The following is a 27,335-nucleotide window of genomic DNA, read 5'->3' as shown; positions in this document are numbered from 1 at the left end:
GGAGTTACAGCGATGATTGACAGGAAGCAAGAAGCCACATTAACCCTGATGTAGTCCTGTAAGCAGCCACACGAGGGCGGTGTGGGATGTTTGTTGACACCAAACCTGTGCAGACATCAAACTGCATTTACCTGGTCTGTTTTACAGTTCTAATACAGTTATGTTGTGAAATCTGGAGGACTCTACTGGTCCAGGATCTATGGCAGAAGTTGTCTAACACTCCGGGACAAAGTCTGTGTAAGAGGCACACTAATCACACTTATTCTTTCCCAAATCAGGGTTGGAAATTACCACCAGCCACATACTAAAAAAATGCTAAAGTGGCTGCTAGATTTTCTTCACTCACCAGCCAAAAAAAAAAAAAAAAAAACAAAAAACAAACAACTAAAACAAGAAAAACAATGGCAATCTATTGAGTGGCTGCTAGATTTCGGTACCTGCCACTGTGGCTGGTGGACAAAAAAGTTAATCTCCAACTTTAATACTGGTCCTATACCAATCAGTTACTGGTTCATAGATTTTAAAAGGAAAAAGACTGATGTCATATCTGAGTTTAGGGATCATTACTACAAGTAAGGTATAACATGAGACCATAACTTCACATCAGCGTTTATAAAAGTTAAATTTTATTACACATAATAAAATTCCATGACTTTCTCAAAACTCTTAATGATTTTTTACTAATGTCATCCCTTTTTCAGGCCTGAAAAATGTGATAGTGAAATTCCATGACTTTTCCAGGTTTTCCAGGACCATGGGAACTGTATTTAAAGAAAGGCTTGAAAAGGTCAAACAATTATGAGAATATCTTTGCATTTATCTGCTTCATCTGTTTATAGTTCACAACTTTGATTCGCTTGTTTGGTCAGAAATAGACTGTTTTTGACAGTATCAGATTTTTTTTATTTTTATTTATTTATTTACCTCAAGTAAAATCCATCCATGCAGTCAGTTTAACCTCCTCAAGTTTTAAGAAATTTCTGCCACGGTTGTAGTACAATGGAGGTCAGTGGAATTTCATTTTTTGTGCTTGAAACATTTTTAAACTGAAATTACCACCTTGTGGTTGTATGCCTCGCGAACCAATCAAGTTCTTACAGTTTACGTTCAAGTCTGTGAAAACACTGATGCTTCACACAAACAACTTCAACACCAGCAGCAATAAGCGCAGTTTCAAGGTGGGCACCCAAAATTAGAGTCACCAATTCAGTATCTGCCCAAATGTCTCTTCTTCTGTTCTTGAGTTATGATGTTTGAGTAATAACTAAAAAAACTTGTTTTGCAGAACATGATCACGACGAAGTGAAAATGACTTCTTACCTTTTGGATATTAAGTGTCATCATTTTAATGATTTTTCCTCATGATTATATATTTGTGTAAAATTTTGTCACTACTGGCGTATGATTTCTTGAGTTATGGCCAAAAAATGTGAGGTCACAGTGACCTTGTTTTTTTACCTTTGACCACCAAAATCTAAACAGTCCATTGTTGAGTCTAGGTTAACGTTTGTGGCAACTTTGAGGAAATTCCCTCAAGGCCTTCTTGAGATACTGTCTTCATGAGAACGTGACGGACGCAAGGTCACAGGGACCTTTGGCCACCAAATACCAGTCAGTTTATCTGTCACTCAGAGTAGATGTTTACACCAAATAAAATAATAATAATAATAAAGAAATAAAAAGCTATCCTGTACACGAGAATGGGGCAGACGGACAGACATATTATTTTTTAATTATGTTTTCCACAGAGCTCAATGTGAACAGATCACTTTCTACATAAGAAACAAAACCCCTTTAATCACTATGTATTCTGGAAATGCTGGGGTGGAAGCAGGAATCTCAGACTGATATCTTAAAACCTGAGCACCTGAAAAGAACAATTTGCCTGGTAGGAAAAAAACGTTTTTTTTAAATAATTGAAACATTTGAATTTGATATCTTGATATCTAATGAAACCGATAATCGTTTTTGATGTCTCTGTGCATCACTATTTTTTGTGCCTCACTCATGAGCAGCTGGTAGGACTTGCATGGGTCTTTCCTAACGTAAATCAGAAGCTATGGTCTTTTTTTGTAGCCCCTTTTCCCAAAAGGCAGTATACTGTCACAGTGGAAAAGCAATTTAAAAAAATAAAATACAAAACGGCTGAATTCCTTCAGTTTCAGGGTCCTATTATTGTGTTTGTTGTGTACACTTGTAGAGAACAGAGTTATTGTTATGGCCTCTTGCTGTTAAACAGTTAAAGAGTCCTCCACCCTCTCTGTTAACTCTTCACCCACAGCTTATGACACACTCCCAAATTCATGACAGCATTCTAGCATGACTGCACTGACCTATGCTCAGTCTGATGACCTAAGACCAGACCAGAAAACTATGTTTACCTCCCACAAGGATACAACCCACAGTGTGTTTTCAGAGGGCCAGCTGGTGCCAGAGATGTGCTCTGTGGGAAAATGAGCCGGGCTCCTGGTCAGGTGCTCGTCTGAGTTAGCCAAGGTCACTTCCTGAAATCCATCCACCCATCAATACTGAGCCATCCAGGGGTCGATATGTTCCCATTCCACATCATCACAGCCGGCGCAGTGCGTGAGAGAGATCTACGTCAGTTCATCCTGGACACTATCTGAGAGACACATTCAGTAAAAAGTTATTTTAAAAACGTATTATTGTCAGATAGGTGAAACTGATTGATGATTAAGCTTAATTACAGGTGTTTGTGCGGTTTTGGATTGCATATTATAAACTGTACCTCATGGACATTACACCTTACAGCAGAGGTGTGGACTCGAGTCATATGATTTGGACCAGAGTCAGACTCGAGTCACAAATTTAATGACTTCAGACTCGACTTCACTAAATCAAAGAAGACCTGCAACTTGCCTTGCACTTTAACACCAGTGACTCGTGACTTTACTTTGATTTGAGACTTTTGACTTGCACAAAGATTAAAAAGTATGTAACTTAAAAAGTACTCCACAAGTCAATTCATTTCAATTCATTTTCTGAATCAACTAATGTTGATTGTTTTGGGTTTTTTTTGCGTGCAAGTCGATACTTAATCCCCCAGATTCACTGTTATTTAACCAATTCAGCAGCATCCCATCAGAGTTGTGAGAGAACCATGAAGAACCAACATTATCTTACTGAATGACAGTTAGAATTATAATTCTTTATACCCGTGCCTTTCCTGCATTGACATACCAAACTGAAAACACACCATTTTTCTTTTTAATTATAAAGATTCTGTGAAAACCAAACACATACACACACTCACACTTAGACACACACAGACGCACCACATACCTATAGATCAGCTCAGTGCTTCCAGGGTGAGTGAGGTACTGGCTGCTGCATGACTGATATGATTTATTCATAGCTGGCAGCGGTAACTCAAAAAGCCATTAGGAGGCATTAAAACCGAGACACCTCACATTACTCTTGCATGAATAATAAATGTTTAATAAGATGCAACGAGGAGTGTGTAAGCATGTGTGTTTGTGTGTTTACATAAATTACACAGTAACTAGATGTGACATTTGTTTTGTAGCTTTCAAAGGACAATGTTTTATTTCCTCGTAAAACTGAAAGTATGTTTTGATTGGAAATATTCGCAACTTTTAAATGCAAAAATGAGAAAGAGAGATCAGCATGTTATTTTAATAAGAGGGACATTTTGATGATAATGAACTCATAATTACATATTATGTCTTTTCGAAAAAATAAAACAAAAGTATACTAACCTAAATGGCTCCATACTGACGGGCAGATTTGTGTGAGTGTGTGTTTTGAGTCATGTTTACTGTTAACAGTCTTATCTCAACACTGACGGATTCATTTTCAGTTCCTCAATAATGATCACACAATATAAGGTGATGATAATGGCCTCATGTATGACTGGGTTTCATATCATTGGCACCACCAAGTCTGTGTCGATTCAGTGCATAATGTGTGTGTGTGTGTGTGTGTGTGTGTGTGTGTGTGTGTGTGTGTATGTTTGTTCTTGTGCTTGTGTCATTGCTGGCTCCACACTGACGGCTGATGTCTTGGTGTATGAGTCAGTCTCAGCCACATTACTCATGTCTGCAGACCTACCTGGCTCCAGCAGAGCTCCCATCCTAGCGAGGAGGCGAGAGGTGGAGGAAAGAGAAGGATGGATTTGAAACTTCAGATGGAGATCTGGTGACATGGTGAGAAAGATGGGAAGCTGTGGGGTGAAGGATAGAAAAGTGCGGAGCTGAGAAGAGATGCGACAGAAGAGCTGAGAAGTGAAAGCAGAAGGATTGGTTGACCAAAGGCACCGTGAACAATATGTGATTTCCAAAAGGGGAAGTAGAAGAAGAGCTGCATTCACAGTTTTCCCTCTGGTGCGACCAACACAAACCAACTACAGTTGTCTCCAGGACAGTCAAAGCATCCTGTTTTTATGCAAGATATTTTCCACAGACAGTTATTCAACCTCCCCGTTTTCTGTTGCAAGCAAATCAGACATGAAGTCATTTTCTGCCAGAAGCAACTCAACAGAAATAGCTTGCATGTGGCTCTGAGGTCATGGGCAGAGGGAGGCGAAATGATAACAGAGCAGCCACAGACACTGTGTGTCAGCAGCAAGCAGTCTGCTGTGTGTGAGATTTAATCTTTGTCTCAGCAACATACAAGTCATCATGCCTTTGTGCTTGTTAAACTGGTCCTCCTCAAACAACACACCTAATTATGGACCAGTCTTTGCAGTGGAAATAGATTTTTGTTATACAGTAAGGTTTGTTTGAAGGTATTTCATGTCTTTATCTATGAGATTTTTAAATCAATAGCAATAGCTGCTTAAGTACTGTGCATTTATTTAAAAACAGAAACATGTTGCTATTTTCATAAAACATATATTTTTTTATATCAGTATCAAATAAACTTTCAGTTTGTGTTATCCTCTTCATAACAAATATAATAATGTTGATATACCAGCTTTAAAAAAATCAGTTTGTCATTGCTTTATGGCCATTAGGTTGTAATAGTGCTTCCTAACACATTTCTGCTACTTTAAAGAGGCTTATTTGAGCTTATGTTACATCAGTCTATCATATATGTATATATGTATATATATATATATATATATATATATATATATATATGTGTGTGTGTGTGTGTGTGTGTGTGTGTGTGTAATGACTAATGGCCATATATTTCATTAAAAAAGACAAATCAGTGCACAGTTTACTTACTGTTCTGTAAATATAATTTATATTTTTAATATATATGTTTAAAAGTGGAAAATTCACAAAGGTGTGATGTGTTTGATGAGGTGCTTTTTAATTTTAAATGAGCAGTGTGAAGAATTTAGTGGCATCTAGCAGGATTGCAAACGTATAAGCAAACATAAACTGCCTTACTAAGGATTCCTTCAGTGTTCGCTGTTCACAAGGTTTTTACCGGGAGCCGAAATATCTGCAGAGGTCTCTTCCTCTCCAAATACTTAAACTTACATTTTTAAACCATTAAAAACACCAAATAAAGCCGTTTCATGTTCCAAATCAATCTTTCTCTGACTCTGTTTGACTCATTGCAGATGGGCTGCTAAACCAGCACCTGTTAATGAGTGCTCACCTTTTTTGTGATCCAGATGTTCGGGAGGTTTTTCCCTGGAGTCGAATTATCCGCAGAGGTGTCTTCCTCTCTAAAACAAATGGACACAGTGATTTAAACTGGTTAAAACACCAAAAAAAGCAGTTGGATGTAAAATAAATGTTCCAACGCTGATTGTCACGGAGGAGCTGCTCACTAAAGGTAACGAAAACATGGCAATCCTTATTTTCAGGTAAGTTTACACTAAAGAAAACATAGTTATTATATTCCACTTCTGCCAACATATCCCCCTAAATCCTCCGCACTGACCCTTTAATGGAAACATTTACCAGTTTTGCAACATAAAATTTAAAGATGCTTCTCTGTGTTGAAGAAAGCAAATCCCTTACACTTAAGGTACTGAAAAAAATAGTTTTTTACTCCTGATTCTCTGAAGCTGAAAATATGTGCAACACTCCATTCAAAGTACCCATCAACAGCTCTATATTATCGATTTAGTCAGAAATACCCTCATGGTCAGTGCCAGTGTCACCATGTTATAAATAGCTCCGAACTGATCATCTGTTGTTGAAGGCTGTAACCTACAGGACGGATTAGTGATGAGGGTGGGTAGGATTTATGGGTACGGCAGATGAGCGTTAACAAAACTGGTTTCATGTTCGTTGTATATCTTACGTCAATACGAGACCAGTCTATTTTGCCAGTTCAGTTATGCCCCTGCTCAATGTCCTAATACTGGTGCAAAGTCAATAAAAAGATTTAAAAAGAAGAAAGAAGTGATCGTGCAATAAATATCTTCAAATTTCCTTGAACACTGAAAAGCACAGAGGTTAAGGAACTTAACTGGCTTGGTTGTGCTGTTTGCAGCTGAGGGGAAAACTATCAACACTCACGCACGTGTCAAAGCTGAACCTGTGATTAGTCTAATTCTCACACTGGCCTCGATCACTCAGGGAGAAGAGGCAGCGTCTGACCTTGTGTCAGCAGTGCCACGTCCACCTGAAGCCCCTTCTTCTTCTAGGGTGGGCTGGAATGTGGTTTTGGAGGTGCAGACGCTGAGATATGGGATATGCTGTGTGCTGTCGACTACAGTGGCAGGAACTGTGTGTGTGTGTGTGTGTGTGTGTGTGTGTGTGTGTGAGTGTGTTGATGCATTGATGGGGTCTGAACCCGGGCAGAGAGTGCTGATGGGGCTGATGCTGGGAGAGAGAGACAGTTGCAGTTTGTTCCACCGTTAGAAAGACAGAGACAGATGTCAGCACCACCAGCTGCTTTAGTCAGCACTTTGAACATACATTCACACACACATGCGCGCACAGACACACACTCATTGACAGTGAAGAGGGGCTGCCTCGCAGTCACATACAGAGAGGAAACAGAAATACCTTCTCTTTTTTTTCCTTCTTTGTCCATTCACTTGGTTGCTGAAAACAGAAGCAAAGCGAAACCCGAGGACCGACAGACTGATGCACATTCAATCTGCTGCTGGCTTGACTGGTGGAACAAAACTATTGATCGCTTCTCACCTTCCTGTCAGGGGACGAACTCAAGCTGCTGAGTTTGACTGGGGGCCAGCAGTAGGTGGCAGCAGTCAGTTACACAACACCTGCCTGAGTAATCACAACGCTGTGTCTAATTTCTGATGTCTGTGCACAAATACAGCCACTTTATACTCCATCGCCTCCATGGATGGAAAATATATTGAACCACAAATCAGACAGATGGATCCCTGATTATTTCTAAACCCATTTCTGCGAGCAGCTCTGCTGTTCATGTCAAAGTTATCAGACAGCGCGGTGTGCTCCTCGCAGCCTGTCTTTGTTTTCCAGTGGTTTGGCAGTCTAGACACCCCCTCTTGTCCTGCTGTAACACTGCGGTGTGTAATACGCAGGTGGCCATGACAACACTAACTGCATTAAGTTGGATTACCTGAGGCCTGCTGAGCCTCAGAGCCAGCCGGGGCTTCCTCCTCACCACAGGCTTCGGATACACACACAAACTCGCCTGTTGCTGCAGAAAATGCACTAATGATCTGCCTGCCTTCATTTATTCAGCTCATTTCACTGCGGTGAGTTGTAATTCATGTCGAAATAAAGACGGACTCGTGAATTGTGCTCATGACTGCACGAGGGCGGCAGCAGGAAGAGAATATTGGACACATAAGTTTAGGGCTCTTGTCGGCCTGGCACAAAGGAGAGGGGAACCACCGCAGGCTGCCCGGCCTCTCAGCCCACACAGCTCAAGTTTTTGCCCGCTAGCGTGAGAGGTGGACAGGGATGAGAGAGAGGTTAGAGAGGGGGAGACAGATAGAGAGAAATAGTAGGACAAGCAGGCTGCCAGACTACAGGGTTATATAAGGACAAGAGTTTTCCATGGAAAAAAAAGGGCAAGAAATGCTGTTTGGAGTCAGTCATCCTTGGTGACGCGTGGAAAAGTGTGGAATGCTGTGCTGACGCAATTTTCGAGCAGCGAGTGTGTGTAATGAGTGTGTGTTTTTAGATGAAAGTGCATGAAAAAAAGAGCAACAAGGAGAGAAGAAAGAGAGGAAGAGAGAGTGGCGATGTGTGTTTGTGTGAGCATACTTTAGATGTGTGCGTGCACATGTGTGCAAGTGGAAAAGCAGAGAGAGAGAGAGACAGAGAGGGAGAGAAAGAGTAGCCTGCTTGCTGACGTAACAGTTCCTAACTGTTTCCATATAGAAGGCCTGAGAGCAGGCGCCAGGCAGCCCCTCAGTGTGGATACGTCTGGTACCCATCAGCCAATGTGAGAGGGAGGATACACAGACTCACATGCACACTCACACACATTCAACACACATTCATGCATAATGCAAGTGCGTCAGACTTTCTGTTCATATTAAATGAGCTTCACTGGCGTAAAGCATTCTTTCACTTGCATGCAAACATGGAAACAGGCTTTATCCATGTGGAAACACACACATGCAAATACGGATATGGAGACACTTAGACATGCGTGTCACTTATGAATGGACATTCATACAAACATGATAGGTGACAAATCAAAGGAATACTTCACCCACAAAATGACCATTTGAAAATCAGTTAGTCATGCCGTGTTACCTTGAATTTGTGAGGAAAACGTTGTTTTTTTTTAGATTTACTGATTGACTGTGGATCCAGTTTAACAACAGCAAAACTATATCAAAACATCTGTTTACAAACTCCAGGGTTTACAAACAGGGATCGACTAACATTGGTTTTTCAGGGCCAATACTAATTTTTAGTAGTTGATGAGACTGATAACTGATATTTGGAACAGATATGCATTTACAATAAAAACAGAAATATATCTGTCAATATTTAGAATTTGGATTAACAAACTCCAACACAAAACTTTGTTTAAATGCCTTTAGCAAATGTTTAGTCAAAATTGAAATGCTGAACATCATGTACAGCAAGTTCCCAGCAACTTTTGATGACTTTTCAAGGATGCATGATAAGAAATGACTTTTTCTTGCACAGCATATTTTAAGCATATCAGATTCAAATTCTATTCAAGCATAATTTCAGCTAACTGGCGTGCATAAAGAGTGACACTTTGCCAGGTTTTTCATGACTGTGGGCAACCCTGAAACTCTCACACAACTCATGTAGCATCATCCATGTCTCAGTTATCCAGTTGCATGCTCAGTACTTCCAAAACATATGCATTTTGGAAAAAAACACCCCAAAACTTTAGTGTTGGAGTCTGGCATTGAGGAGAGCTTAGAGAAGTTAGAGATGGGTTCAGTTTTTAATGGCAAAGTCTGTTTTTTTGTGTAGGAGGTAAAGAAATCTCAGTGGCATATTTATTCCAGTTCTGACTCTTAAAACTAAAAATGGCTTGTTTTCCATTTTTCATTTTTGGATTTTGAAATGAAAATCAAATAACTTAGCCTATTGTTTTTGTATGTGTCTTTGTTTGTTTGTTTGTTTGTTTCATTTAGGCTATGTTTCTGAAAGGAATCAGAAATGCTACAGTGACCTAAATGGTCATTTTAGGAGTGAAGTGCTGAAATGGAAACGGCTGTTGCGCACACGGCTGCGGGAGATTGTTGTTTGTGTGATTTTTTTTTAAATACCATCTAAAATAGGAACCATACCAGCTTGAGCGTTATTTCTTTATACAACAGAAAGTTAAGGCCTCTGTCTGTCATATCATCACTACGTCACCTTTTGTTCTCGCTCCTTACCTGCGATGCATACGTAGCATTTCGCCGTAATTACGGCAGAATTTCCCCGGGAATCTCCCCGCCGACGGCCGCGGGAGATTGCATTTTGCAAATAAAATTAAAAAAAGAATAATAGCTTCAACAATCATGCCGTTTTGCTGTAGAAAGCTGAAGCTTCCCTCTTCCGTTTCATCACGTTTAACGCTCGTAATGACGTCATTACGCTAAGATACCTGTCGTGCATAAACGCACGGTTGCGCCAGAGTAATAACACATCGCCTTTTAACTCTGCTCATAAAAATGAGCACATCTCAAAAACTCAATATTGTAAATAGCTACAATAACCTATGGAGTTTTAAGGACTATTTTGTTCATGTTTCCACATTTAAAAATCTTTTGGATCATTAGCCTATGTGGGTTTTTTTGCAGTTGTAAAATCTCATGAGAAAACGTTTTCTTTTCTTTTCTTTTCTTTTCTTTTCTTTTTTTTAATGACACAGTTTAACTTATTCAATCAATTATTATGGTTTATTGACTGACATAACCTTATTGCTTAAGTGGGACAGCTTTTAGAGATATAAAGCATCTGAAGATACATCACAACAGACAAAATACAACCCACAGGCACTGGTTATTTCTTTTGCAGAGTTCAAAGGGTTATGCAAAACCTGGCTGAGAGCACAATTATAAAACATTTTTTTTAACTCATAAATGGTATTTTCTTGCAAAAATACCAAATGTTCTCTGGTTCCAGTTTCTCAAATGTGATGATATGCTGTTTTTCTCTGTTTTGTACTATCATACGTTTGGGGTTTATGATATCGTGACAATATTTTTTCACTATCTTGCTTTCTTTCCTGTCAACTGTCTGAATTTAACCTTCCCATGTATTTGTTATAGTGCACAAACATGTGAGGTAAAGAAGCAGATCAACATCCGTTTTCTTCGACTGAGAAAACCTGAGCAAATTGGTTTGATTTCTTTCTTTCAAACATTGGTAAAAAAAAAAAAAGGAATTTCATTATTTGCCAATAAAAGTCCTCCAAATTGCAAGAAATTAGTTAAAGGTGACAAGAAAATTATGGAAATATAAGAGGGGAGGATTATAAGAAAATTATCCAAAAAAAGGGAAAAATGTCCAGAAAACTATAAAAGTTATAATAATTTTATATCTACATTTATATTACAGGGAAAATACATAACAAATATATAAATATAATAATAATTTCAGCAATTTTTAAAGGTTTTACTTTTTTTGTTACTATTTTCAGGTACTTTTCTTGCATCTGTTTCTAACTACATTTTTGTTGATTTTGGGGCCATGTCTTGTTAAGCTATTATTGTCTCTCCATTCTCCATGCGTTATAAAGAAATCAAACAACTTTGCTCAGGTTTCAAGGGGTTAAGATATGAATGAAAACCAAACAAAAGTGATAACGATGCACAGTTGCATCAGAAATCTATTTCAAACCACTGAGGGAGTTTACAGTACATTGGCAACAAGAAACCTGCACAGAAGTGCAGACTTCAGCACAGTGGAGGAGAGACTGTCGACAGGCAGGTTACCCGAGATGCAGATCCATAAAATACGAGCTGAGGGCACCTTGAAAAACAAACACACACACACACACACACACACACACACACACACACACACAAACATACAGAGGAAGCATATTGTGAAAGGATAATCCGCTATGATCCAGGTGATAAATACTGACAGCAAGATGCCGGGCAGGCCGCTCATGTTAGAGAGAATGAAAGTGAGAAAGTGGGATTTACTATGTATTCCATTACTGCACTGGTATTATGATGGGGAATTCCCATGATGGCAATAAAATAAAGACATACACACACACAGAGGAGCAAAGGGACTCAGCTGGAGATGCTGGTAATGACATTACCTCTGCCTGTCTCCTATTGGATTCAGTGAATCGCTCATTAAGACAGCATTGTGCTCACTGAAAAAGGCCAAGGACCATCTGGTTTTGCATCTGTATGTGTGTGTGTGTGTGTGTGTGTGTGTGTGTGTGTGTGTGTGTGTGTGTGTGTGTGTATGTGTATGTGTGTGTTTGTGCTGAAAGGATTTGCTCCATCTTCTTTGCTGCTCCTCCTTACCTCACTTGTTACTCCCAGAACAACACACTGGTTGTTCTGGCTACAGTCAACCAAATGGTGGGGCTTTGGGAGGGATGCTTTGTTTGTGGAGAGATGTTGTTTGATTGCACGCGGTGAAATTCCACCATGACATCATGAAACCAAAACTGCCTTTGTAGTCAAGCCCCCATTGAGGGGACTCGATGAATTGGCCCCCCACTGGATTTGGACGCTGTTTTTTTGTAACATTGGTGTACTCTGTTTCCTCTGGGGGCAAATACCTCTCTTTGTCTTTCCCTTTCTGCCTCCTTCGCTCTCTCTGTCTCACACAAACACACAAACACACACACACACACACACACACACACACACACACACACACACACACACACACACACCACCACCACCACAACCACCTCACCTCATCCTCTCATCCCCTGGAGGTAAGCACTGTTCAAACACATCACATCATTGGCAAACACTGCACCCTCACCAGCCGCCCTCCTGTGCCCGCAGACAGAATAAGGAAGAGGTGGAGCGGGAAACAGCTGGGGGTGAAGACCTGAAAACCAGTTGTGTGTGTGTGTGTGTGTGTGTGTGTGTGTGTGTGTGTGTGTGTGTGTGTGTGTGTGTGTGTGTGTGTTTGGTGTGAGAAGAGGAAGCAGAGGGGTAATACCAGACAATGAGTCAATCCGAGAGAAGACAGGGAACAACAGAGTGATGTTCCTTAGACGAGTGGCTACAGGGTCGCTCGTCTATTCTCACACAGACACACACACACACACACACACACACATTACTATTCTTCCATATTTGATTATTTGATATTTGATTAGTGAGCTTCAGGGGTGCTGGTGGGCAGATATTCTTACTTTTGTGTGGATATAACATACTAAAGTATGATTTTCAGTGCTTTCATTTGTAAGTATGATTATTTTTAACACTGAGGTACTTTTACTGAGCAGTACTTTTACTGTTAACATTTATATTGAATTGTCTTCCAATCTTGTTAGACTTTCAACAAACATTTGGGGTAAATGTCATAATGCAGCTGGCATGTCTTCATAGGCAGTTATTTTGAACACATCTCTATTAAATAATTCATCCCATCAGCATTTAGGAGCATGTGGGACAGTCTGAGAAAGAAAAAAATCAATGAAGCCCTGTTGTGTGGTCAGAGTGGAGTTGGTTAAACACCAAAATCAATAGCAAGACTCCAGGACTCGGGATGTCGTCATTTGTTGTTCCATCTGTTTGGTGGGATTCCCCTCCAGGGCCCCGTTCAGCCCCCCATGCAAGCACACAAGAAGAAGCAGAGAGGAGTTTGTATTTTGTCATGTCTGTATTTTTGTCTCATTTTCACAAAACATGTACAGGGGAAGGAAAAGCCTTTCAATAGAACCTGAGGTATTTTTGCGTCAAGCAGCCTAAGGTATCAGGATTTTCTTTTAAAAACTCATCTAAATTCATCAGTGTTCTTAGATGAGTTGCTATTTACACAACAACATGATTATAATAATAATAATAATAATAATAATAATAATAATAGTATTTCAATAACAATAATTTTAGCAAATGGGACAGCCTGCATCATCTTTGTTACATGTCATAAATAATTCTAACAACATTTCTTAAAAATATAGGGAGGAGGGTGAGGACAAGGAGAGTTTGCTTGAGCCTCGAGGGAACTATCTGAACTTACTGTAGCTGCAGCAGCCCAAGGTCAAAGGTCAGAGATCACCAGAGTGAAAAGCTAATCAAGGGTCAAAGGAAAAATAAACACATTTTACATTATAAATAAATACCCATCTCGCACCAGGAGAGCAAAGTTTTCATTTCTTTCACCTCACCATATGAAGATCCGCAGTTTTTTTCTTTCCATTTTGTTACGCTGTTTTTATCAAAGCTTTGGAAGATAAGAAATAAGAGCAAAAAAAAAAAAAAAAGTCAGAGAAAGCGAGGGAGCTTTACGGACATGCATTGTGCTGATGTACCAGCAGCTGTGTACCCTGTGCCGGGCTTGGCTCACTGAAAGATCCCCTGAGAATGAACAAAAGGGTGTGTGTAGGGCCTATGATATTACATGTGTAAAAATATGTGTAAGTGCATACAGAGTAGGGCGTGTGTGTGTTTGTGTGTTGGTTTCAGCTTTGGTGGGATGATGATGATGAACTGGTGCTGGCTCGGAGAGGACACTCGGTGCAAGTCTGTAAATCTCAAACTTGTGAAAGAGCGTGTGTTTGCATATAGTTGTTGTTGTTATGCAAGATCTGATGAGACTGGCAGAGAATGTTTTACTGTATGGGAGTTATCAGAGTGTGTGCAGCTACTTTGTCTTTCTCTGCACACAGTGGAACAAAAGTGTTTTTAGTTAACACTTAAGCCCTCGATTGTGATAAATCCTTTTATACACACTGCCGAGATCCCGTTCTTATAAATCTCAACAGTGACATGTCTGTACCATTCTCCAAATATAAAACAGAGACTCTTTATTTGTACTATTAAAACTCAAGACTTGGTTCTCAGTGTGTCTTGTTGCCCTGGGTGTGAAGAGAAACTAAAGTTGGTTATTAGAAAGCAAAAAGGTGCATTTCAAAGTCATACATCACTCTCCCCAAAGAAGGAACAGCACATATTGCTTACTTGAATTTGTTGAATGTGTGTATTTGTTTGAGTGTGTGTTCATAAATACCATACAGCAAATAATAATAATAATAATAATAATAATAATAATTCAACAAAAGAAAAAAGAAATAAATCCACAAAACATTATATTATTTCTCATTACCAGAATGAACCAATACAATAAATTAAAACTATAACTGAACAAAAAAAGTCCATTAGAAGTCCATTAAAATTGCTATATATATTCATATTGTATATATAGTATTTGTCTGTCTGTAGTCAGCCTTTCTGGTGCATGCTCAGTGGTGACCATAGATGGTGACTGGGAGCAGTGGGAGGGAGTTGGGGGGAGTCTATAAAGGAGCTGAAGGGCCGTTAAAGGGAACCCTCGCCGCCATCCCGAAACCTCATCACGCTGTTAACACTGGAAACAAGGAAGCCAAAGTCAGGAAGGACACACTGTGCTTTAATGGGGGTCTACAAGTCTTCAAAAGTCTTTTCAGCAGCAAAATGCTGAGGATCCTTCATTGTTTGGACAGTACCGCCGTTAGATTAAGTCCTTGGGATCTCTCTGCCTTGTGCTGTGGTGATGTGAGGAGACGGTGCTGTTAAGGAGTCTGTTATTGTTGTCTGATGTTGCTATGCAGAATCCGTAGCAGGCAGAGCCACTGGGAAGAGGACAGGGGGAGGCGGACGTAGCCGTGCGAGGTTCTGAGGCTTTCTGACACTGGGGTGAAGCTTTGGGAGGAAACACGGGGCTTGGTTCAAATCACAAGCTATACACCCACTGAAGCACACTACATTTGACCGCAGGCAAGCAGTTTGTGTCTGAACTCTGTCAAAATAGGGATATTCTATATAGTAAGGATGCAACATGATACTTGTCCTGGGCCGTTTCTTTTTATCTGTGACAGAGCTCAAAAGAATTAAGAGTTTCAGTACCTACAGTCACCCCCCTTTACACCACCCTCCTCAAGACTTTTATCCAGATTTGTATGAGAGTTCAGGATGGCTAAGCACCACATCACAGGCTCTGTCTGTCCAGGTGCGAATGCTAGTTCGCATGCTAACCTTTTTCACATTAACTCTCTGCTTGTATTCGTCCTTCTCTCAGTTGGAGTCTTTAACACTTTCTGTGAGGGGAGCACAAAAGAGCCTCACACTCATCAGATGTCCTCCTGCACTCCCTCTAACCAGGTCCATTTGTGCCCCCAAGGGACAGCCCTGATCATGTCCATTATCTGTCAGGATACCTCGATGATCTCCATGCTCCCAGAGAAGCTCGACTGCTTCCCAATTTTCCCCAGTTCTTCTCGGGATCGCGTTTCGGAAATGCCCTCCTCGAACTCCATCTGACAGCTGCGCCGTTTGAACTGCTTCTCCGACGCTGACCCGCTGTTGTTCGCACTGTTGGACTTGGTCACTGTGGACGACTGTGTCTGCGGTGCCGAGGACTTCTCCCTCTGGGATTTGTCTCGTAACCGCACACCTTCGCTGCACCCAAACGCCACATATGCCGAGCTGCTCCCGAACCTCACCGATGACTCCTCTCCCCCTCCATCCCCGCCTCCCCCCAGCTCCATCTCTCCCTCACCGGCCTCCACAGCCCCAAAGTGCCAGGGGGCATCTGTGGTGGGGGTGACGGGAGTGACGGGAGTGGTGGCCTGGACAGTGTCTCTATGTTTGGTCCACATGGCCCCAGACCCCACAGTGGGCAGAGAGGGTAGTGACAAGAGCAAGGAGCCCTTTAGGTTCTCGTCCGGGCTGGGGCTCTTGTGGTCCAGCGACAAGCTGAGGGACTGCGGAGGTTGGTGTGGTTGGGAGTGTATTGGGGAACTGCCGGAGCAATGCTTGGGTTTTCTCCTGGGTCTGGATGAGGAAGAAGCAGACCGATGGACTCCTTCACTTCCTCTAAACCCCAAACCTCCAATGCTGCCCCCGCTGCCCGGTGAGGGGAACGGCGAATCTGAGGAGCTGGGGCTATCTAGGACGGGAGACTGAGAGCAGACACCATTGGAGGTGCCTGTTCCTGGGCTGTCAAGCTTGCACAGTTTGGGGACGTCTTCAGAGTGTGTGGGTGCCAGACTGGGACAAGGGGGACTGTTAGGGGAGTAGACCGACTTAATGTCCAGGGAGAAGGAGCGTTTAAGCCGGTTAGTGTCCATGATCCTCTCTGCGGAGAGGTGAAGGCCGTTGAAGCCTTGCTGGAGGGAAGTTGGTGACGGCAGCTTGGGTTCTGGTGGGATGTGTTGGTCTGCAACAGATGAGTCATAGTTGCTGTGATGACCGTTCATCTCGAAACCTCCGTTAACCTCTAAGGTCTGCTTAGTGTTGTTTTCAGAGATCTTGTCATCAGCAGTTGAAGTGAAAGCTTGCAGTAATCGCAGGCCCTTCTCAAACTCCAGGAGCTGACCCAGGAAGTTGAAGTTGGGGGATATGGACGGTCTTCGGTCCTTTACAAACCTGTAAGGAGGAAAAGAGTTGGAAAATATTAGTCACAGGAAAGAAGGTTTAACAAGGAAGCTCTGTTACTCTGACAGTAAATCGTGTCTGAATTCATGACACAGACTGGGGAACAATACATAATCCTGTGCCAATGCTGTCCAGGAGAGGCAAAGCAAAGCCTTTTGTACACACACTGTTACCTGGCAGGCATGTAACAAATTTATTTCTCACAATTGGGGGGAGGAGGATGAAAAAAACGTCTAGCATTACTTCCACCAGTGAGTCGCCTTTTTACTGGGGCTGACACCTTAGCTCAGCTGGTGGTGGGTGGGAGGAGCAAGCATACCTGTAGGCATCATCTGATGACAAGCCCATTGTCTTCATGATGTATGCGATGGCGATGGTTGCTGAGCGCGAGATTCCAGCCAGGCAGTGCACAATGACTCTGCAGTTTGACACCTTAGCTTTGTCTGTTGGAGGGGGGGGCAGATATGAATACACATGTTTGGCACAAAGTCTCTGGAGACAATTGACGTTTGTTGAAAGCAAACTGACGTTTCCTGGTAGAGTACGGGGGGATCACCTGAACGAGTGTGTTATACCTGACGCTATTGTTACCTAAGCTGCACGTGAACGTTGTTAACTGTGCGTATGTGTTGCATTGAATATCACGGCATTCTTCCACACATAACTTGAGATGAATTCACAATTCCCTCAGTGGCTGTTGTCCTTTGTAGTGCTAATCCTAACCTTCAATCCAAACATGTTCATTCACATTTTCCGTCCTCTTACCTATGAATTCATTAGTTTTGTCCAGCCAGGGGAGCAATTTCTCGCAGTAGTTGTCGTTGACTGGGATGCGCATAAAGTGGCTCTCGCTGATAAAGTCTGGCTTGGGGCAGGTGTTGCTGGCATTCAACACATAGGTGATACCATTCTGAGCCATAAGATCCTGCAGAGATAAAAGAGTTCGAGGTCATGTTTTGTTGTCAGGTAACCATAACAGGTTAACTATCTATCAGTTACAGTGATAAAATGAATAAAAAAAAGATGCAAACTAAATCCACCTTGTTGAGGACATCCTTCTGTGAGCCCAGGTATAGGTGTGGCAGGATGCGAGTGGGCCCTACATTAGCCACAGGCAAGCAGGGCTGGGACAAGCTCATAGGCAGAGCAGTGGCAGGTTTCCCTTCACACAGGCCGGGGAAACAGGAGGAGAAAGCAGCAAAGCCTCCTGCAGAGAAAGAAGAGAACAAGAGAACTGGTTAGGTACACTAAAGGCTTTCCACAGTGAATGCACACTCTGCATAAACTCCATTGCAACACCATTAGCAAAGCAAACAGATGCTCTGTCGGCTTTCAGAGGTGAATCTGGGCTACGATGTCTGGGTCCTGCTTTGTGCAACAGGAGCAAAAAAGAGGCTCTCTGTGCTTCTGTGTGCGAGTTAGGTTAACTGCTGCACAGCCAGGAATGTGTGAGTCTGGCCCTTTAAGAGGCAGGCGGCTCCACTTTTGGCATATGTGTGTGTGTGGCTCTGTTTCCTGCATGAGCTCATGTCCTGTAGCAGTGCATTGCGTCAGGCTGGGGGAATGAGAGAGGCCACAGGTGCAGGGCCAGGACAGAGGCCCAGTAACATCCCCCTGACGACCGCACACACACGCCCGCACATGCGCTCTCATACATATGCACACACACACACACATTAACAAGATGATACTCTCCAACAAGACACAATCTGAAGACATGATCGCATTATCTAGCAGTCAACATAAGCTTAAATTCTCTGTCCACACACACATATACCCACTCATCATTACTCTGCAGTACCGCAGTTGTATAACTACAGGGTGGGGGCCAACGAGAAGAGGTGGGGATGAGGTGTGTGTGTGTTGAGGAGTGGTTAATGACCTCGCTGAGGAGTGTGTAGAAGGGAAGGGAGTGTTTCAAGGAAACCCTGAGCCCCAGAAAGGAGATTAGAACCTAATCTAGGTTCAGCCTTGCCTGACCCAATCTGGGATGGAGCATACACACACAAAGACAAACACACAAAGACACACGCACGCGCACACACACACACACACACACACACACACACACACACACACACACACGGTCACAGAGTGAGAGTGAGTGAGACATGACATCACTGTTCTAAAGTAGCACACACAGCACAGCGCAGGCAGTACATTGCCTTCCGTTGTAACACACACCCAGCTGCACTACTCATGTAGCAACGTCTGGCACACAGAGTGCACAGTGTCAGCAGCATGTACTCAACACATATGAGATATAAAAACCTGCAAAAATTAAGATTGTGCATTTAGAGGAGAGCAGCTTTGGTATTTTCGAGCAATTTCACAACACTTCAACAGTTGGGTGCATGAGCTAGTTTGGGTGCACTGGCCCTTTAAGAGCAAAGTGAAGAAGGGTTGTCTGTTTCCAGCTATTAATGGCAACCGGCGGAGCAATGACATCAGCGCTCCACATGGGGGGGTGGAGGGTAGATGCATAGATGTAGATGTAGAGTGATCAGATAACTGGGAAGGAAAGCTTAATGCAAAGAAGGAGAGGCTGATAGCCTCAGTGCTAGCATGTGTGTATGATCTAACCCTTTTGGCCTCTTTGGAGTAGACTAAACAGCCATTTGTAGTTCACAGTTTGGCTTTAGACCGTGCTGGCACTGTACAGTTTCCACCAGAGCCTCTTTCTAGTGATCCTATGGGCGGACCTACAGTGTCAGTAATTGATAAAACAGAGGAAGGAAGGGTCGTTCTTTGAAGGGTTTCTTCCTGGTTTCTCTGTTCCCAAGCTGCTAGTGTGGAGCCTCCTCACACACACACACACACACACACACACACACACACACACACACACACACACACACACACACACACACACACACACACACACAAAGAAAATAAATGGTGCTACATATAGCCCCCGCCACAGGCATATATACTGTTTCAGTGTGAGGAAGCGCTATGTTCCTGGAGACAGTTAAATCAACAGGAAAAGCCTCACGTCACACAGCAACCATTTCCCTTTCTATGCGAGGACATTGTTAGAGAGTTGTTAGAAGGACAGAAGACAGGACGTTCCACAGTGGAGACAGTGTGTGTGTTAAAGAGAAAGTGTGTTTATATGTGTGAAGGGAAGTGAACACATGAATGAAAATACTCTCTAAAAACACTCGCTGTTTGATCTTGTGTGGATTGATAATTACAGTCATGATTACAGTAGCTGACCTCATCTCGAGTGAAAAAAGGCATCAAAACAGCAGGAAGAGTGGTGAGCCAGTGTGTGACTGGGGGAAGTGAGTAAGGGGTTACTGGCATGAAGGGAGACTGAAGTCAGAGATAAGGAAGCAGAACTGAATGTGCCTACCTGCTTTTTTAGGGGCTATTACATTACAGTGACATTACGTCAACACAATTACATACGCCTTCCTTGTTGGCAAAGCTTTACACGACCGCTGCTAATGGACATTAGTCACACAGGAGATAGCGTGTTATTGTCACCTCGTCACCTGACCTCACTCTACTTAAGGTTGCCATGACGGCAAGGAAAGGCAGTGATGTTGATGACAGTTGGCTCATGGTGTCCCCTTAAGTACTGTCAAGATGGAATCAAACACACACGCACTCACACACACACACAGACAGAGCGTCCAAAGGGCACACAAACACACACGACAGCAGGCACCAAATAACCCAAAGAGACATGGCCTCACATTCTCCAAAAGACAACGATGACACATCCGTCCATTCCAATCTAAGTACACAAAGCATCCACATAAACACACTGTACAGTCACACTGAGGTCACTGAAAATACCCTCTGACACACACCAGCCCAGCTGTCTATGAAGATGACATCAGAAAGTCAACTGGGAGAGATGAGTTCACCTTCGGCGCATCGTGATAATCAGCGGAGACTCAACACACACTGCTACTTTAAACTCAAAAGATAAAGCTTCAAAAGTCAGGATAACTCCAAAATTGATCAAGACATGGCTTCAAGCTTGTTTCAGGTTGTATCTCGTCCCGATAGCTTCATTAGAAAATGAACAGAAACACTTATTCTGCTGAACAGAAATAAAAGCTGCTGTCATTTCCAGTCACATGCTGAAGTCATGATCACACAGAAATACTGTTCAAGTGTATTGTGTACTTTTGGAAAATGTACTTGGACAGGATGTGACTAAACCAAATTTGAACACACGTGAGAAAAAAAAAAAAGAAAAAAAATTAGGGTGGAAAGAAAATACACAGCCGGGAAAGAGGGCACTGTGTCGCCATCAGCAACGCTAGCCAGCGGTGACTTCCTTTTTCCGTTTTCCTCTGCCCACTTCATCACTTATGCAACTGCTTATTTTCCTCTCTTGCCCCAGTCGGAGCCGAGGCCTTCTTTGTTCGCTGGTTCCCCCTCCTGATCAGACATTTCCTACAACTTAATATTCACATTTCAGTTTAAAAGTGCAGGTTATTATCCCACAGACATGAGATGTGTGTTTTTGGTAGAAGATATTTGGATCTAGCTTTTTTGGGGGCTCTACTGCTGCGTGAATTGATGCAGAAAGCTGAGAGATGAATGGAAGCGGAATCCCGGAGATATTGACCGGATGAGCAGAGACACACAACACCTGCCTGGCTGCTGTGGTTAATGGGAGCTCTGCTATTACATCACTGCTGTTGGTACAATTGACTGCCTCGTCAATACAAGCTCACCCCCTCCCTCTCGCCTCTCTGTGTAGCTTTCAGTTGCCCTCTTTAACTCGTCTGTTAATGGAGATGCACACAAGGCAGGCATGCACACACACACACACACACACACACACACACACACACACACACACACACACACACATACACACACACACACACACACACACACACAGACAGAACCCTGTGCAGCCTGGGGGCATTGATCTGCCTGAATGAGTCCCCTGCACCCCTCCATCCCTCCCTTCATCGCTCGCCTCTGTGGTTCATATCGGGGGAGACATGACGCCATCCTCTGTGCCCCTCCAGCTGTCCCCTCCACTATGAGGGGACATTAGCATCTCAATGTGACCCCCCCCCAACCATCGCTCACCCTCCCAACATGACATCATTGCACACATGTCCCACTCAGCTCCACAAAGGCTGTGCTGCAGCCTGGAGAAGCGATGGGAGTGTGTGTGTTTTAGGCGGCAGACTGTCAGAAATGTGTAGATTGACAGACCATAGATGAGGTAGTGGGATGATGTCATCGCTTTTCATGCTGGGCGCCAGGTTGATGACGGCCAGGAATGACTGTATAATTAACATGTCATTCTGGCTGATGGTTAAACGGTTTATTGTTCCTCTATCTTAGCGGACAGATAGCGGGAGTATGTCACTTTGATCAAGTGCTGTTTCAACACCAACGTGTTATTGCAACACAGGACTATAAACCCTCCTATAATTTCGCCTGCATTCACAAGTCTATTTCCACAGAGATGTGTTAAAGAGCCTCAAATAACCTGTGACAGACACAAAGTCTATTTTCACCTGCTGATTGCAAATGTGCGATTTTTTATGCTAGCTTTCTGTGAGCTAATGAGTTTGACACTTAAAGCTGCAAAACCCTACTGAGATGGACTGTACATGCACATGTGCACACACACACACACACACACACACACACACACACACACACACACACACACACACACACACACACACACACACACACACAAAGAACCACGCACCTAACAGTGTGAACTGGGGCAGGTGTGGAAGTCTGCTGCGCTAACTGCTTTGAACCGGCTTTCAGATGTGCATATAGCGTCTACATTTGCATGCAAACTACTTCTCACACATTTGTGACCCAAAGGATCCAACTATGACATCAGAATTTTAATGACTGAGTAGATATTTTTTGTGCAATATGCATGAAAGTGCGTTGCTATATTAGAAGGATTTTTCTTTCGCAGCACCACAGCTCTGCATTGCCTCATCGCTCTGTGTGAAAGGTGTTGTGTTAAACACCTGCAGTGCACACTGCACACATATTGATAACATAATCTCCACAAGACACCATTCTACAGAGAGAGAGTGAGCAGGAGCGAGAGAAAAGCCAAGAACAGAGGGGAAGAAAGAGAAAGAGAAAGAGCCTTTGTGATAGTTTTACATCTCAATGACCACAGGCTGAGAGAGCATGAGCACTATGTCATACCGCGGGTCACAGCTCTCACCCCCCCAGCCCTTTTCTCTATCCTCTCTCTTTCCTCTTCATCGCTTCTTGTCTTCATAATGTCATCCCCTTTAATCCTCCTTCTTCCTATTCTGTCTCTCTAAACACATTAACTGCGCAAACAAAAGGGTGGGAAAACAATTAGCAGATCTGACGATGTGTTCTTGCCTGTTGTAGCAGTAAATTTCAGTATTGACCCACTGTGCGTCCTTAAAATTCACTTCACATCTATCTTTCGTTTGCAGCACGCCTGGACTGGAATACCTCAATACCTGAGTGCCTGCTGTGCCTTTGTACTCATCTGCAGTGCACAAACTGTTATCAGGGGCTTTCCCCTTATACACACCTTCAACTGTACACTACAGTGGTGCATTTTAAAGCCAAATCCCAAGCAAGTTCTGCCTTTATATTACATTAAATCACACTCCATGCTCTTTGCATGTTCACCATGTATGCGAGCTCTGTAACCGCTATACACAAAGGCCTACAACCTCAACATGTTACACACCATTAGGAGATGTTCTCATAGCCTTTCTAACTTGCACAAAAAACAAACACAAATCCATTCTCCTGCTGTGTTTCTAGGTGGATACACACCTCGTAACTCTCTCCCCTCCTTCATTCGGCGGACCCTGATCTTCAGCCTCATGTCTGTGTCCTGCAGGTCCGGCCAAAAACAGTCCTCCGCTGGGGCTATCACCACATCCAGAGGCATCCCCCAGAACACACTCTGTGTCACACACACACACAAATGGAAATGTTCTGGTTCCCCCTCCTTCAGGGATGGAGAGAACCCCTTGTGACGGAAAAACGTCAGAACAAACAAACAGAAGTGTTCTTCTTAGAGGGCTGATTAAGGTGAGCCCACAGTCTGAGTGCAACAATCCCAAGTAGACACAAAACTCCTGCTGGTGCTCAAGTCCACTCTGGACAAGTCCACTGTTCCAGTGTCCAGGCTGTGACCCTCAGAGATCAGACTCAGTATAACAAATAAAAAAAACAGTCCAAAATGTCTGTGGACACACTCCTCAAGTCCACGTTTGGCCAAAATCCCATGCAATGACCACAAAAATTCCTAAAATGCTCCTGTGTCAAAATTCAGTGGTTTTGTGAAGAATGGCCACCACACAGACAGCGAGAGGAAAAACAAAAATGGGTAGCCTGTGATGCCTGTATGTATAAGCAAGCTGTAATGAGCCTGCAGCTGGTTTACAGAGCGTCTGTGTGTCTCTCTGAGCGCTCTCTCTGTCTCTGTGAGTCCACAGTCAGAAGAGCAGCCCACTATTGTTGTGCTGCTCCACTCTCCCTGTCTCTCATTCGCTCAGTCGCTGGCTTACACTCCTCCCTCTCCCTCCCTCCTCCCCTTGCTCTCTCTTTCTCGCTGCAAAGAGGATGACGGAGCTGCACTCTCTCCTCGAGCTCTGGGGGTGAATGAGCTCACTTGCCGTGAGCTCAGACTCTACCCTCCCTCCTCCTCCTCCTCCTCCTCCTCCTCCTCCTCCGCTACCTCCCTTGCACCCTCCCTCTCTTGTGGAGCCAGCGCTCCGTCATAGCTAATGTCTAAGGCATGTAACCACATTCCTTACTCACCCAACAAATATGCGGCCACCTCAGGGGCCTAGCTGCGTAGCAGGATGGAGGCAAAGGCACAGCTATAAGACTGTTTAGCAGATTCGTACACACTGCAACAAAACTGAACAGTATCCGTGTTGTTGACTTCAGGGAGTAGAGGAAAAAGGCTTGTGTGGATGTGCATGACAATATGCTCTTTAAGATGATGTTTGCATGTTTGCTGAGGATTTGTGAACTTGACAGTTTCAAACCAATAATAAATACATGAGCTGCAGCTTTATCCTAATTTTCAAATCAAGTTCTTATTAAATACCAAACTAACTTTAATAAGGATACACAGTTTAACAGTAAGCAGAGGCTGAATTCCTAAGGTTGATTGCCTTAAATGTACTGTAGCTTCTAAGCACATTACACTTACTGCAGGGGGGGGGATTAAGACTGTCAGTGTGCTGAGAGCTGATTTGTCTTTGAAGGTGAGGGAATGTGTGCGACTTCACAATGTTTCCTGTGCTGGTTCATGTCTAACACGCCTGTCTTTGGACACTCTGTTCTCATGTTTGGGGATGAAAGGAGAGGAGAGGGAGAGAAAGTGAAGCTGTAGAGAAGACTGGAGCAGGGGACTAAAAAGCAGACAAAAGAGGAAGACAAGAGGTGATGAGAAGACCAAACAAGCTTGTGGTCAGCAGCCATCATCCCGTTTGACAGGCCACAGACTTCTGGTACTTTACTATGGAATGACAAACATGTAGGCCACAAGTCCAGCTACAGAAACAAAGCAGCGTAGGATTTAACACAATCGCCGAAGAAGACTGAAAGATAACTAATTATTATGCAAACGCGGCTCTTTAAAATACATTTTAAAGCCTGAAAATGTTTATATAACTGATCAGTTTAACACTGCAGTTCCTTCTAGCTGCCATTTTAGGACATTTAACTTCTTGCCTGTAATAAATAATACAGATTCCTTTAACAGCACCTGGCATGAGTGGACCAGTCAAATGTCCTGTCTGCTCAGTCTCAGGTTAAGACATCACGGTACACTGAATACATTCAAACCAGGTCAGATGGGCTCAGTCATCACCACAATGAACGCAGCTCAAAAAAAAAGGGCAAATAAGCTTATACAAGATGTCTAGTTAGGGGGCCAGCTGCATGCTCACTGACTGACCTCATCTCATCACTGCAGACCCCTTAATGATCACATACGGGTGAGAACAGCCTTACGTCACCCTCTGTTCAACTGCGGGTCACTCGGAGAGGGAGCGGGAGAGGAAATAGGTCACTTGGTGATGATGAGCTTTTTGAAAAATGCAGACATTGGGTTTTGGGAGGATATCAAGCCACAAACACACACTTTGTTCCTCTTCTGCAGCCTGTTAAAGCAGGTGTGTCACCCCAGAGTGACAACCGGGGTCACTACTCTTCAAACACACCAATCGTCACCCTGGTTTGGTTGTTCTGTCTGCGTGGCTCGAAGCTGTAAAACCAGCTTTGAAAGACTTCCTTACACCTGCAAGTCCACAGCAGTGAGAGCCAACAGCAACAAAACAAAGTAGCTGCTGGTGTTTAAATGGTAAAACACTTTTGAGTCCCTTAGGCAAACACCATGCCCGCACTCTCTTCTCACCCCTCTCCTCCTCCTCCAGTCCTCAGCAGGGTAACAAGGCTGAGAATAGTAGGTGTGTTAATTAGAGGATTACAGCCAAGACGCTATAAATGACAACCAGGCCTTTTTTATTGACTGCACATGTGTGCCCTGCCGAGACAGAAATAGGTAGGACGGTCACTCAGGGCACCCCCCAACCACCCCCCTCCTCCACTGACATCTCTTAGATTTAGAGCGTGCTTTAAAGGTAGAGGGCTTGTTACTGGGACAACGCACAGTTTACAGATAGACCAGCCAAAACAGACAGGGAGAGAAGTGGAGATGAGCATGAGATGGTGTACGACAGAAAGAGAGAAGGTGCGTAAAGGCCAAAGGGGCCTTGGAGACCAGAACAACATGGCACAGCGTCTTTGCCCTGGAAGCCACATGGTGTGTTGTGAATGGTGCAAACAGATTTAGGGGAGAGAACAACTGTAGCTCATGTATAAGCAACTGGTGCTTAGAGTCTGTTAGATGTTTGATTAACATGCTGTGTGCACCTGACAGCTGTAGAGAAAATAAGTAAATGCATGTTTGGATGACATTTTTGTCACATGCGAATTAAGTTTTGTGTTTCTGAAGTCTCATATCAAATGTTTTGCTATGGACACGTATTTTGCGTAGGTGTATTTATGTGTGTATGTGTCTGCTGTATAAATAATTAAAGATTTAAGGTCAGTAAAAAATAAAAACAATAAATAAATCTTTAACTCACAGCACTTGATATCTATTCAATATTTATTGTTTTATGCAGTTGTAACCTAACAGTGTAATTTTTTCTGCATATTGCATGGTTTTTCTGTCCTAAAAGAGGACTTCCTGTTGCTCTTTCTGAGGTTCCCCAACATTTTTTTCCTGTAAGACATATTTTCATTCACACTGAGTTATTTTTGAGTTAAGATTTTTGTGTTATTTTTTATCTTGTGTTTCTCTTCACAGCTGCGTATTGCAAAATCAGCCCTTTTGGTACAAATAAACTGACCGCTTCAG

At 43.0% G+C, this 27,335-nt stretch overlaps 2 protein-coding genes across 9 annotated transcripts in view; both read right to left on the bottom strand.

Annotated features, from left to right (window-relative positions):
- Window positions 1–593: 593 nt before the first annotated feature.
- LOC148189163 (uncharacterized) lies at window positions 594–11,714 on the bottom strand. 5 transcript variants are annotated; one of them, XM_088080018.1, is made up of 5 exons: window positions 9,767–11,714; window positions 6,549–6,773; window positions 5,596–5,665; window positions 4,093–4,204; window positions 594–2,623 (listed from the first exon to the last, which is right to left on the bottom strand). In XM_088080018.1, the coding sequence occupies exons 1-5, from the start codon at window positions 9,892–9,894 to the stop codon at window positions 2,598–2,600; spliced, it is 561 nt and encodes a 186-aa protein (XP_087936144.1). In that variant the 5' UTR covers window positions 9,895–11,714; the 3' UTR covers window positions 594–2,597. The 5 variants fall into 5 exon arrangements, 3 of the variants coding, with proteins under 3 accessions (XP_087936144.1, XP_087936145.1, XP_087936146.1); XR_015776979.1 differs by lacking the exons at window positions 6,549–6,773; window positions 9,767–11,714 and adding an exon at window positions 5,904–6,511; XM_088080019.1 differs by lacking the exon at window positions 6,549–6,773 and having other exon boundaries at window positions 9,767–10,757.
- A 1,451-nt stretch (window positions 11,715–13,165) lies between these two features.
- The window catches only part of dusp8a (dual specificity phosphatase 8a), a 51,471-nt gene continuing 37,301 nt past the window's right edge, over window positions 13,166–27,335 (bottom strand). For 3 of the 4 annotated variants that reach the window (XM_088080015.1, XM_042496335.2, XM_088080016.1), the window contains exons 4-7: window positions 17,980–18,146; window positions 17,705–17,864; window positions 17,259–17,382; window positions 13,166–16,930 (exon numbers count right to left, since the gene is read on the bottom strand). In XM_088080015.1, coding sequence (XP_087936141.1) covers window positions 15,712–16,930; window positions 17,259–17,382; window positions 17,705–17,864; window positions 17,980–18,146 — 1,670 coding nt within the window. In that variant the 3' untranslated portion in view covers window positions 13,166–15,711. Of the gene's footprint in view, window positions 16,931–17,258; window positions 17,383–17,704; window positions 17,865–17,979; window positions 18,147–23,725; window positions 24,554–27,335 lie in introns of those variants that run through there. The other variant, XM_088080017.1, reaches the window with a different exon arrangement.

This window comes from Plectropomus leopardus, chromosome 7, assembly GCF_026936395.1.
Source record: "Plectropomus leopardus strain MGB_pleo_1.0 chromosome 7, ASM2693639v1, whole genome shotgun sequence".
In the NCBI taxonomy this organism is placed as follows: Eukaryota; Metazoa; Chordata; class Actinopteri; order Perciformes; family Serranidae; genus Plectropomus; species Plectropomus leopardus.
The sequence above is the reverse complement of the archived record's forward strand: the minus strand, read 5'-3'. Positions and strand labels throughout refer to the sequence as shown.

Coding starts and splice junctions, on each gene's coding strand:
- LOC148189163 (XM_088080018.1), bottom strand. CDS start 9,894: ATGATTGTTGAAGCTATTATTCTTTTTTTAATTTTATTTGCAAAATGC. Junction 6,774..9,766: donor ATGCTACGTATGCATCGCAG/GTAAGGAGCGAG, acceptor TCTCTCTCCCAG/CATCAGCCCCATCAGCACTC. Junction 2,624..4,092: donor GGGAGCTCTGCTGGAGCCAG/GTAGGTCTGCAG, acceptor TGTGTCTCTCAG/ATAGTGTCCAGGATGAACTG.